This window comes from Paralichthys olivaceus, chromosome 9, assembly GCF_024713975.1.
Source record: "Paralichthys olivaceus isolate ysfri-2021 chromosome 9, ASM2471397v2, whole genome shotgun sequence".
Lineage (NCBI taxonomy): Eukaryota > Metazoa > Chordata > Actinopteri > Pleuronectiformes > Paralichthyidae > Paralichthys > Paralichthys olivaceus.
Window position 1 is genome coordinate 11,509,357 of NC_091101.1, and position 12,534 is coordinate 11,521,890.

Below are 12,534 nucleotides of genomic sequence, written 5' to 3' on the forward strand. Positions count from 1 at the left end.
TACATTAGTTAAGTTGTGATGTCGTATTTAAATAGAAATGTACCGGGAGAGATGCTACACCTGCACTATACACAGTCTGAAATATGATCTATGTGCTGCATTGTTCAAATGTTTAAGTATTAAAGTTTTAACTTTTAAAACAATGGTTGATGTTATTGATTGACAAACTGATGAAATTATTATAACTTGAAAATGATAAATAAAGAATTATACATTGTATGAGCATAATATATTTATTTTGTGGGTATGTGTGTGATGCAGCTATTAATATAAATGCTCTAGAACAACATGTATAATTAAACCTGCAAGTAGCAATACATGGGTTCTAACCTTTAGACTCAACACAATCTCAGTTGGCATAAATAAAATCAGTGAGCACATATGAGCAGGGTTCAGGCCGCCCTCGATGGAAAATGGATGGGTGGGTTCTGAGCCACATATTTTTGGTATGTCTTTTGCCCCCCATAGGTCAGGCTGAAAATACTTTGGTAGGTCAATTGCAAACCAGGGCCTGAAGATATGTACCAAGTTTTATGATGATTTGACAAATTTGAAATCTCAAAGACATCTAGAGTCTAGACTTGTTAATCCAACTTGCTTCCACTTATCCTTCTGAGAAGTTGGACATCGACCACACAGAGCTGTGCACGACCACCCACAGAACCGAGAAAGAGCTGGAGTAAAACTGTGCCTAAATGTGACTAGTGCAAGTATCATTTGAAGGAGTTTTCCTAATTGTTACAGAGAACAACAAGGATGCTCTTGTACAGTGCATGCCTACAGCTGAGAGAGGTGCTGGCCCTCCAGGTTAGAGGTGGGACGTCTCAGTGAACAACAAATGATGAGGACGACCAGTAGGTGGCGGATGTGCTGCCTCCACCAGTGCTCTGCCTACTAAGGGCCATTAGCCAGGGTCTGTGGCTGACAGATGAAGCCCTCCTAATGGTGCAGGACCACGCTGTGATTTACAATATTTATATTTAACTACAGAGAGATAAATTATCGCTGCCAAATTGACAGGTCTGCAGAGGTGAGGGAGGTCTCTGTCTGACATTGTCATTCCTCACAGCGCTTCCTGCCATAGGGCACTGCTCCTGACCTTGGGATGCCTGGCGTGTTGGGCACCCCCCGTCCTTTCAGCAACACCTCCCTGGATCTTTATTCTATCATCCTTTATTCTTAGCAGGGATGCCACTCACCCTGCACAATTGTCAAAGTAGAGCTGAGAATACAGCATCCAACAGAATCCTTATATGGTTTTGATCCTGGATGCTTTGTTATATGTGAGAATGAGTGAGTGAGTGTGAGAGAAAACAAGTCTCGCCCCAAGCGCGGAAACAAAAGAGCCACGATTCCACTCTGTGCTTTTCCACCTTCCTGGTTTACTGATGCCCTGCAGATGTCCTCGGACACTTATTGTATCTAGAGTTTGTAGCTTGTGTGACATGTCCTGCTCTGTGTTTGGGTTTCTGTTTGGTCTGTGATTGTTCATGAAAAGCTCTGTCATTTCTCTGTGGTGCTGACTTAATAGCAGAATGCAAAATAAAATGTCCGCTGTGGGGACAATAAAAAGCCATAGATGTGTTTGAGTGAAAGTAATAAAACAGTCCACATTGTACACTCAAAAAGAAAATGATAAATTGAGACTGTGGAAGCCTTTGTGTTGCCACATACACTGCTACAGTTACACTGTTTTTTATTTTCAATAAACATCCATCAACTGTACAGCTTATCCTTTCAGGGTAGCAGGGGCCTGGGGCAAATCCCAGCTGACATTGGGGGCGGGGTTTATTCTGGACAGGTTGCCAGTGCATGGAAAAATGTGTTCCTCACTGGGAAATTGAAGATCTATCTACCAACATCATCACCAACTGACACATACATTTAAACTCAACTCTAAATAGTAGTTTCTAATGACAACTTATCAAAAGCTGGAGTACCTGGAGAAAACCCACACAGACAAGGGGAGAACATGTAAACTCCACACAGAAAGGTTGTGACCAAATCAGGATCATAGAACCAAAAACCTTCTTGCAATGACGCAATAGTGTTAACCACTGTTCTGCCTTATTTCCAATGTTTGATTTGTCTCATTCGGTCCTTAAGTAATTATGACCATTTATCTCAAGTAACATGTTATATTTTATTTGTCAAATCTCAGCCGATGGATATTTGCACCAAGACTCAGCAAGATTCTTGGTTCAGCAACATTTCTCGACACAAAACAGAAACAGCGATACTTTTTGCACGTTTTTCTTGTCTGCATATTCAAATGCAGAAACTGTTCATATAGATTAAATCCATGTGAAAGTATGAAAGTAAAACAACAGTTTCACCTTTGGACAGAACCTAGCTGCACAACAGAAAGACAAGGGTTACTGAGCTTCTCATCTCTCCTTGGCAACAGAGAGAAAAAGCTAAATATCCAGGGAACTGAGTTTGATTTCTATCAGCAACTTCAACCCACTCACAGGCATGTTACAATTCACACCAGTGTTACCTGTCTGTCAGTTTACCTTCAACTGAATAAACAATACAAACATAATTTGGCTTGGTAAGTACCAGGAATATGAATGCAGTAGGACTCTGACTCTGAAATTCCCTTTTGATGATGAATAAATAACATTAAAAACAAGATTCAGACTGGGTGCGATTCTGGCTGCGCTTCAAGACTGTGGAGAGGGGTGTTCATGTTTGTTTAATGTCTCCTCTACACCTCTCATGCTATACAACAGCTCTCGAGCACACACTTCAGTATCTACCACTCTCCTCCACTTTCTTACTTTTTTTCCTCACCCCTCACCTTTTGCCTCTCTAGCCTCATCCATCTCTGTTCACTACTTCCCACAGCCAAGACGCTCACCCATGGCACCCTCCCCTGACACCCTCACTTGCACTTTGCAGGCCGAGGATCACAGTGAAGGACGAGGTGCTAATGATTTCCATTCAGTTTAGCCCCGGGGCCCGGGAAAATACGTCCCGGATAAACCCTAAGATTTATGACATTAACATTTTATCTTCGTCTACGTGCCCTGCGACAAAGAAGGGGGCAGCGAGGATGGACAGGGAGTGCCATGCAGGGACCATAACCACCTTTACTAATCCTTTGACACCCCAACGCCAGCTCAAATTATGGATGGAAATCGCTGGACGACTGTAACATTTTAAGATGCAGCTCAGCTTCACCACTCTCACCTGTCTCTCTTTACCTCCACCTCCCTCCATTTCTCTCTCCTTACCACCCTTACATCATCCCCCACCCTCACGCCTCTCTCTCTAACTAAAGGGAGCACTTTAAAAGGAGTGATAACACCAATCCAGAGTGTCGGCATGGGAACAATTAGCAGGCAGGTGCAGAAAATTGCTCTTTTCATAATGAAGGTTATTTATACATGACCCCTCACTGCGCTGGACACGCTGCCTCATGTCACCTGGTAAACATTGAAAGCTCCTTTACGCTGACTTTCTGCTTTTGTTGCACACACAAACACACACACATACACACTTTACCCATGCACACACACACGTACACACACACAGACGTGTCTCCATGAATTCAGAGGTCATTACATTGACTTCATTGATTTCCTGGAGACTTTCTCCAGCCTTAACCATAGTTACCACTTAGTTAAACTTAACCTAATCTTAAGCCTACACCAAACGTTAACCCTAACCTTAGAACATGTCTGCACCTTAGAGCGTAAGGTGAATTATGTCCCCATAATGTGACTGTGTAAACAGATTTAGGTCCCCACAACATGAGTAATACTTGGACCACACACACACACACACACGCAGACAGCCATAATTCAAAAGCCACATATATAAAGTTGGAGCCTGTTGCTGTAGAATCTGACATGAGCTCAGACGTCAGTTCAGACTGAGACATCAGTGCTTCTCAATCCAATTACATTAATCAACCATAGAAAATCCATACTGAAGGTTGATGAACAATCTTTACTGCCAAATTACAGGGATGGCACCATTATAATTGAAGCTGGTTGTGGCTGTCACTATCCGCCTAATGAAATAATTTTGTTGAACTAACCCTCTGACCGTGATCATGACAGACATAATTATCTGTCTCCTTTTTTTTTTCGCTAGATATTGTACTTTATCCCCTGGATCTTCCCACTCTCTTATCAGCATGGCATTTCTCAGTTAAACGTGGGAAACTCACTTAGTTTCAAAAAGCTTTTTGCAGACAATAGAGAGGGTGGGAGACTGAGTCAAAGAGGCTGACAAGAAGAAGATGTGAGGAGCCGTCGGCCATGATTTCCAAGGCAGTTCACTGACTCCACGGACACTGAAGACGTTGAAGGTCACACTTTTCCAGCGGATCATTATTGATAACTACTTCATAACATCTATTCTTCATAACAGCTCTCACTCTGTGCAGCACATTTAATTCAGCCCACAAGGTCAGAGAGGTCAGTGGACAAAGTGTTGCTCATCTGATGTGACTAAACAGGCCGCATGGTGCTCCACATGCAGCCCGTCTCCCCAACACAGAGCGCTACTGCTCTCTACTGACAGCTGCCTGACACTGGCCGGCTGAGAGGACGCTCCCTTATCCGGGTTTACTTTATCACTGATAATAGAAATGACAGGAATTGACCGGTGAGACCATGATTCGTCCCTGTGTGTCACACTGGTTTGTTTTTTTATCAATGCAGAAGGTTCAGAGTTGCAGCTGCTGCACCGACGATACAATCCCATGCTGTCATTGTCCATATCATGAGGGATGTAATCCCAAGTGAACTGAGCAGAGTCTTATTATTATAAGATACACATCATGCTCACAGTAAATGGCTTTCTGATAGTTGACCATCACTGCAGCCCCCCCGCCCATCTCAGACAACTGTGTATCTGTGTCTGGTAGATAACTGATAAATAAACCTGTCAGCTCTTAAAGGATAATTTATCTTCTGGTGTCTGATATATTATGTTTGTCTCATTTTTCTACTTGATGAATAAAACCTTCCTCAATATTCAAGTAACTCACGACTAGAAAGTATATAGTGTTGTCTCCATCTGGTGGTATCGGGTGATATTACATTGTTTTCGTTTATTTATGTGGCCTTTTTATGTCAGTTTGGTCAGGTTCATTCCTTTATATATAGTATTTGTTACTCAACTGGCCAAACATGTCATAAAATGTAAGAAAAGTCACTATAGGGTTGAAAATTAAATATATATTCCATATATATTATTCCACTCACTATTTAACTGTTACATATTGAGATCATGTTATAAAACATTGCATTAATACAGAGGATCAGGGTTCTGGTTGTCAAGTGTCCTTTTAGACAATGGTTGAATCAGTATTGATGAAGTAATTCAAGGTTTAAAATGAAGCTTTTATACAATGTAAAATATAAGCTATATAAGAAGGAGGTTCTTGCTTCAGTATCCATGTAAAGAATAAAGACAGACGACAACACTAAGCAAGGCTTAAGCTAAACTAAATTAAGCTAAACTAAACTTAACTAAGCTAAGCTAAGCAAAGTGAACATAAACTGATTCAATAGATAAGAAGTCTAATAGTTTAAGGTCAAACACAAAAGTTTGATTTAATACAGGACTATCAAATTGCATTGCACATACAATATTGATAGATTTCTATCTGTATATGATGATATGGTGTGTATATGATTTTATCTTAATAATATATTTTTTTGCATTGAGTAAAGACCACACAGCCACATGTTTTATTATGTATTCCTTTGTGGTAAAAATGAAGATATTTTTAGTTGACATGAATGTGATTTTCTGTGGATCATGTAACGATGTTATCAGAAACACAACAACTACTTGAGCATCCATTACACTCTTTAGTGTTCATCCGCTGCTGACAGAGGATGAACACTAAGGAGGCCCTGATGGAAGCCTTTTCTCTCCCTTTGATGGACTGGCTCCATACAGCCCACTTCATATCTGCCATATGGTGCGCTGGTACAAGAAAAGAGCGTTCTGAATGAAGGAGGGGGGACCATTAGAACTAACCACTTCTCTTTCAGGCTTGAACAAGCACTCTGAAGGTTTACTTGAAGGCCACACCACTGATGAGCAATAAGTTCATTTTACAAGGAGAAACTGTGTATGTATAGAAGGACACTATAGACCACATGCTGTGCTGGAAGCACAGCAGTTACTGTCAATACCACACTTTACATTTACTCTGTTAGTAACAGTCCTGCATTTAAAATGAAAAAAGCACAAGCTATCAGCATATAGTATTAAAATCACGGTCACATATAGATCCCATTCACATCGTTGTTGGCTATTATGGTATAAATTGTATATATTTTGAATTATACATGAAATTTTATACTTGCCACCAGTCTAGTCTTATAATAGGTGAGAAAAGAAGAAATTAAATGTAATAAATATTATTGAACATAATTAGGACAAAATCCAACACACTTTAAATGTTTTAGGTTGAATAAGCCTAATTGCCTCTACTTTACTAAAAGTATCAATTTAAATGAAAAATTAATAAACTAAAAATGTTGATAAACTAAATGAAAGTATATTTGTTCAGAGGCATAATCGCTTTTGATTTAAGTACAAAATCACTGATATGACTCCAGCCATAAATTTGATTATAGGATATTGTATGTTTTCATTTGTAAGACTTGGTGCTACAGATGGTAAGTTTACAGTAACTTGTGATCAGTGGTGCACGTTTTCCTATAGACTGATTAAAGACCTGCTTGACTGTCCCCTTTAAGCTGTGTGGACCCTTGAGGGGCCCCTTCTCTTCCCTTTACATCATGTGTTTAAAAAATGGCCCCCAGCTGACACTTTATTTCAAGCATGGTGACACTTCCCTCCACTTTAGCGCAGTGCTGTGCAGATATTTTCCTATAGAAAGACATTACATGTTCAAAGCGGGACCAGCTCAGTGCTGCTCTACTGTAAGAGAGAAGTCATCTCCGCTCATTGTCCCTCCCTAGGAGTTCATCAATTAGCCTGTTAGCATAGATAACATTACCCCTAATGAACCATTACTTTAACTAGAATATTACTTCCCTTTTCCCAATTTAATGAGGCTGCTAATTGTCCTAATTTGCGTCTGAAACCCCGGCTTTAAGATTTCTCTCTTTGCTCTCTAGAACCACCTCCATTGCTCGGGGTGTGTGGGGGTAATTACAGAGTAGACCGCTACCAACTTCAAGGGGTTCACTGTTGCTGGTGCACGATGGTGTGACAAAGAAAGGAAACACTCTATTGTTAGGAAATGAATGGGCCTTTAATTACAACACAGGTGGATCACTAGATGATCCACTCAGGCCTGCAGTGGATCAGTGGAGAAGGAAAAGTCTCCCAAAGAGTCATGGGGTTAAAATCATGTGTAGCTGTTCATTTGTTGTATAGGCTATTTTATATGGGATTAAAAACATCTAACCAGTCTACTAAGTTTCCTCATAATTAGTGCCAATTTATCTCTCTCCAATAAAAATTACAGACCCATAAATGAAAGCGTTATAATGTCACAGCCATATGTAGCGTGCAGGGATGTCTAATAGTCGTAGTAAGGTGTTACGATACTGAACAGGTGGACAATGAAACAGAGATACAATACTTCAAAGTGAGGCTTCAGAAAATAGTGTTGAATTAATTATAGATTGCTCGAGGCCATGGTTTCCCCGACTGTGGCTCCCCAGGGATATAAAGTGAGGAGGTTTTAAGGCGTCCCCAGTGGAAAGAGCGACGGTTTAATTTCACGATTAGGTCTGCTTCATTTACTAGAAATTAGAACAATGACACAATGTATTGTTATTGGAACGACTCTGTCTCTCTCCTTCTCTAGCTCTCACACTTTTATCAGCCTGCTCATAATGAGGAAAAATGGAACAGGAAACGTTGCCAAAATAAAATAAGTGCTTCTTACGGCGTCCAGCTGCAAACCAATCGTATGATTGGTTGAGAGGCATCAAAGCCACACCAGTGTGTGGTGTAAAATGAATACGTTTATTAACAGTTGAATAGCAGTGGTCAGTGCTGTGGTTTGCTGGTTGTGTTTGAGTTTTGAATGGTTGCAGGTCAAGATAAACAGTTGCCAAGTTAATGTTACATGTTATGAAACCATATTGATTAATATATATATATATATAAATATTTATATGAATAATATAGCCTACAGAAAATTCATAATTTGACAATACACAGGACATTCTGGTCATCACGCATACAGAGTCATCCAAAACAGAGTCCAGGAGCTTGTTCCAAAACCCATAAATCAGGTCTTGCTCAGTTTCTGAGAGGGTTCTGGGTTTTATTCAAAATGATTGTTCAGATAATTCAGTAAACCTATACCTCAGGGGCCAAAGCAAATACTCTTGCTGGCAATAACTTGACAGGTATTTAATTTCTCTTACCGACTTATGTGAACCTAAATGTTGTTAACATTTTCACATTGCAAAGTTCACAGTTGTTTAACACTAATCTCAGGGGAAACATCAAATTAGTTACAACAGCATAATTCTAAGTGCTAGCATTAATACCATGATATGGAAAACTTAGAACCATCATAAATTCTTCTTTGTTGCAACGTTTTATCACCTCTCCACAGTGATGGATGGTAACTAAAAGTACATTTACTCATTTATCTTTGTCATATTTGTACTTTACTGCAACTTATACCTCAACCCCGTTTGTGATGGATATACTGCACTGTCTTCCATTAGATTTATTTGTGTGTGAGTCAGTAGTTACAAGTTACATTGCAAGTTTAACAGCGCTGTAAATAGAACGGTGCTGCTTGCAAAACTTAAGGATTCAACCATTTTCAGAGCTGTTAAATATATTGGCACTAACATTAAATTGCTATGTACACATTGAGGCATCAGGATCCACCCAACGACCATAACACTCAGAGGGTGCAAGGCTTTTTACTTTTCATATCTGCAATACATTTAGCTGAAATGCAGATTTTTGTACTTGCAAGCTGTTGCATTTTAGGATTGTGTGCTGCAGGCTGAATCTTCCACCACTGCCCAGCAGTAATTACAATCACTTAACTCAACTCTTTGATTTGTAATGGAGGCCACCATTACAAATGGATTTCATGGCCCTCAAGAATACCAGGAACGAAAGTTGCCATAACTTGCCCGTTGACAGTTATTGTGTGTGTGCGTGTGTTTGCATGTGACAGGGAGACACAGCCATGCACACACCAGTCCCTCCCTCTCTTGCAGGAGGTCAGCGGAGGTTGACCTCACATGTTCCCTCACACCTCCTCACCACGCCCCCCGCTCACGCCCCGCAGCAGATGGGAAGTGTGGCCGCATTTTTAAAGCGCGTACGCAGGGATGCAGGCTGTTGCGCTGGCACTGGTGCTGGAGGAATGAAATATTCATGTAGCCCCCCCACCCAAAAGAAAAAAGAAGATGAATGGACACCCCGGGACGAAGAGCGTGTGCCGATTTATTCAAGTGAAGAGCAGGCCTCATTAAACTGCTGGCGGAGGGGCGGGTCACGGTGATTTTCTTTATCAGACTGTCACACACACACAAACATGGAGACTGGACAGGAGGAGGAGGAGGAGGAGGAGGAGGTGGTGATGGTGCGCGATGCACAAACTTGTCCGAGTCTCCATCGCCACTACTGCCTCAGATCTCAGTCAGGTCCGCTGGTGCTGAGGAGAAGCGCTCCTGTAATTGATGATCTAATGAGTGATTAGCGTCAGAGCGTCACCGTGCGTCAGGAGGCTGCGCGCCGCGGCATATGGGAGACGTGCATGGCTGACACTGCTCGTGACAGAGGTGCGCAGTTTGTGTGGGGTGCCAGGGGACACCAGCTGATAGGCATAGGCCAGGGGCCCACGTGACCATTAATAACTGTAGTCTAATTTATCTTTGTTCATTTAGGTACTTATATAGGAGAGGAAAGCTCAATCTCTAACTACAACAATACAACTAAAAATAATAATAATAATCATCGTCTTAACGATAATCATAATGAAAGATTCACATGATCTGTTACTATTGCTACTCTTACTTCTAATAATAATAATAAAAACTATCATCACAATAATAATAGCCTATCTATTATTCATGTGTATAAAGTGAAATATTCACATTTTACAGTATTTGTAATACTGAGAGAAGATGTATGTGTTTGTATTAGGGTGATTTTATTACTCCACTAAGGGATGAGCCAACTGCATTGGCATGAAACAGAAATAAATGTTATGATAATTATTATATTTTATAATAACAATTGAGTATTCATATTATTCATGTAAAGTGGAATATTTCGATTATGTACTATATACTACTACTAATACTGGATACCAATTTGTATATTTTGACTCATACCAGAAGAAGATGTATGCGTTTATGAATGAGGGAAGTCATAATTCTAAAAAGTGATGTATGAAATATATATGAAAAGTTTGTATGTATAATCCTGTAATGATATGGATGGTTGAATGTCTTCCATTGTGGATCATGTATGTTTTGAAGCTTGCTTCTCTCTAAATGATTCATAAACTGCCTTCAGACAACAGTTATCAGTTATGGAGCTCCGCCACAGACAGGTGTGTCTCCAGCCTGGTCTCCCACCTGTTCTTTTTATTATTCTTCTGCAAATAATCTGAGAAATATCCTCCACCTTTTACTGTTTGTTTGAGAACAAGCCTCAGCCCATGCCAAATCCTTCAAGGGTGAGACCCAATGAAGAAGTCAGGCTCCTTAGCTCATGAGAAACATGGTCATGTCCTTTTTCCATGAACTGAGAGCAGGGCGGAGGTCCATGATCATGATGATGATGATGATGATGATGATGATGATGTTCAAGCCTTGAACGATAGTGTGCATAAGAGTTGGGGAGGAGAAAATAGATAAGAACAACATGTTTGAAATATTCTTAAAAGTTGTTGAATGTACTAATAAGTGTAAAAGCATTTTTGGTGTGCGCACTTGTTACCTTATTGTGGCTATTTCAAGAGAAGTGTGTAAGATTTAGGTGAATCTATTGGCAGAAATTGAATGTAAAATAATCCTCAGGATGTTTTCACTAGTTCATTTCATCTAAATTGTATGAATTGTAGTTTTCTTTACCCCAGAAAAGGCCCTTTATATTTAAATACTTTATTTACATCAGGGGTCCCTCTCTACAGAGGCCGTCATGTTTTTACAGACTGGACAAACTAAACACCTTTTGAGTTTTTATGACAACTGAAGCTACCACAGGTTCTTTTTCATGTTTGGAAGGAGAGGGTGGGGTGAGGGGTGTTCAGCTGCAACATGCAACTTCAACACTAGATATCACAAAATTCTACACACTGAACCTTTAAGCCAAAAGACGCAGCTCAGTCTTTTTACTGAATAAGTTCATCAGATCATCTTTTAGCTTTAGAAACACATAAACCAAGCTCTTGAATGATTAATACTGCCGGCTCCCCGCTGTGTGGGGATAATAACAAGGTCGTGATTGAGTTACAAAGCACAATGGGAGAAGAAAAGTCAGCATTGTCTAATTGTTCTTTGACAGGGTCAGAGGGGACTGTGCGATTGGCTGCTGCCTCCTGAGGCTGCAGGGCTGTCAGGCTGTCTGTGGGCTGCATGGGAGTGACACCAAGGTGACTGAGGGGAGGCTGTATAAAATGCTGCAGCGGTGCAACCCACTCCAGAGACGAGGACACCACCACAGTCTTCTGTGTGACCTTCCCCTGTAGCGCACAACCACAGGCCCTTTACAGCGATGACCGCAAACGCAGAGAGTTCCAGCTGGCCAGAGTACCCCGAGGATTTCAGCCTGGCCCACATCAACTCCAAAAGTTGGATTGGTTCAAGCGCTGTCCGTGCGTACTCGAGGAGGGACGCGCTCGGAGCTCCAGACGCAGGCATCTCACTGGAGAGACTCGTGCCAATGACGAGTGAAGTGGCTGAGTGCGTGTCCTCTGCAGAGACGGACTGTGAGAGGGAAGCAGAGGGAGGCAAGATGAACCACTGCGGCCCCCAGAAGCACCGGCGCGTCGCAGCCAACGCCAGGGAGAGGAGGAGGATGCACGGCCTGAACAAAGCGTTCGACGAGCTGAGGAGTGTCATCCCTTCACTGGAGAATGAGAGGAAGCTGTCCAAGTATGACACCCTGCAAATGGCGCAGATCTACATCACTGAGCTGTCGGAGCTCCTGGTCGGCGTGGTTCAGTCGGAGTGCATGGGTCCGCGTCCAGGCTCAGCGGACAAGACCTCCATGAGGAGTCTCATCCACTCCCAGCGGGACAACACTGCCTCCCTGGGTCACCTCATCATACTCGGACCTTCATCCGAGCGGGGGTCAAATAAATCCACGACCTCTTCCCACAGCAGTGATGGAGAATCCTCGCACCTCAGTGACATGGAAGAAAGTCAGAGTGGGAGACAGTGACAGAACATTCTCCACCAGCGGTTTACACACAGTGTCTGTGGGGGAACCAAATATCACAGCTTGTAGAAATGTTGATCATATGATTGAAGTACATATATTCTCCTGTCATGATTTATAGCTTAGATGTTGCACAGCCAAATGAAAGAAAAGTAC

The 12,534-nt window shown here is 41.6% G+C and overlaps 1 protein-coding gene across 1 annotated transcript; it reads left to right on the plus strand.

The window, feature by feature from the left end:
- Positions 1–11,089: 11,089 nt before the first annotated feature.
- On the plus strand, positions 11,090–12,482 carry atoh1b (atonal bHLH transcription factor 1b). The gene has a single exon (XM_020079222.2). It carries the CDS (start codon positions 11,713–11,715, stop codon positions 12,379–12,381), a length of 669 nt encoding a protein of 222 aa, XP_019934781.1. The 5' UTR covers positions 11,090–11,712; the 3' UTR covers positions 12,382–12,482.
- The last annotated feature ends 52 nt before the right edge of the window (positions 12,483–12,534 follow it).

What these genes read in the sequence shown, in the direction of transcription:
- atoh1b (XM_020079222.2), top strand. Translation starts at nt 11,713, where the DNA reads ATGACCGCAAACGCAGAGAGTTCCAGCTGGCCAGAGTACCCCGAGGAT.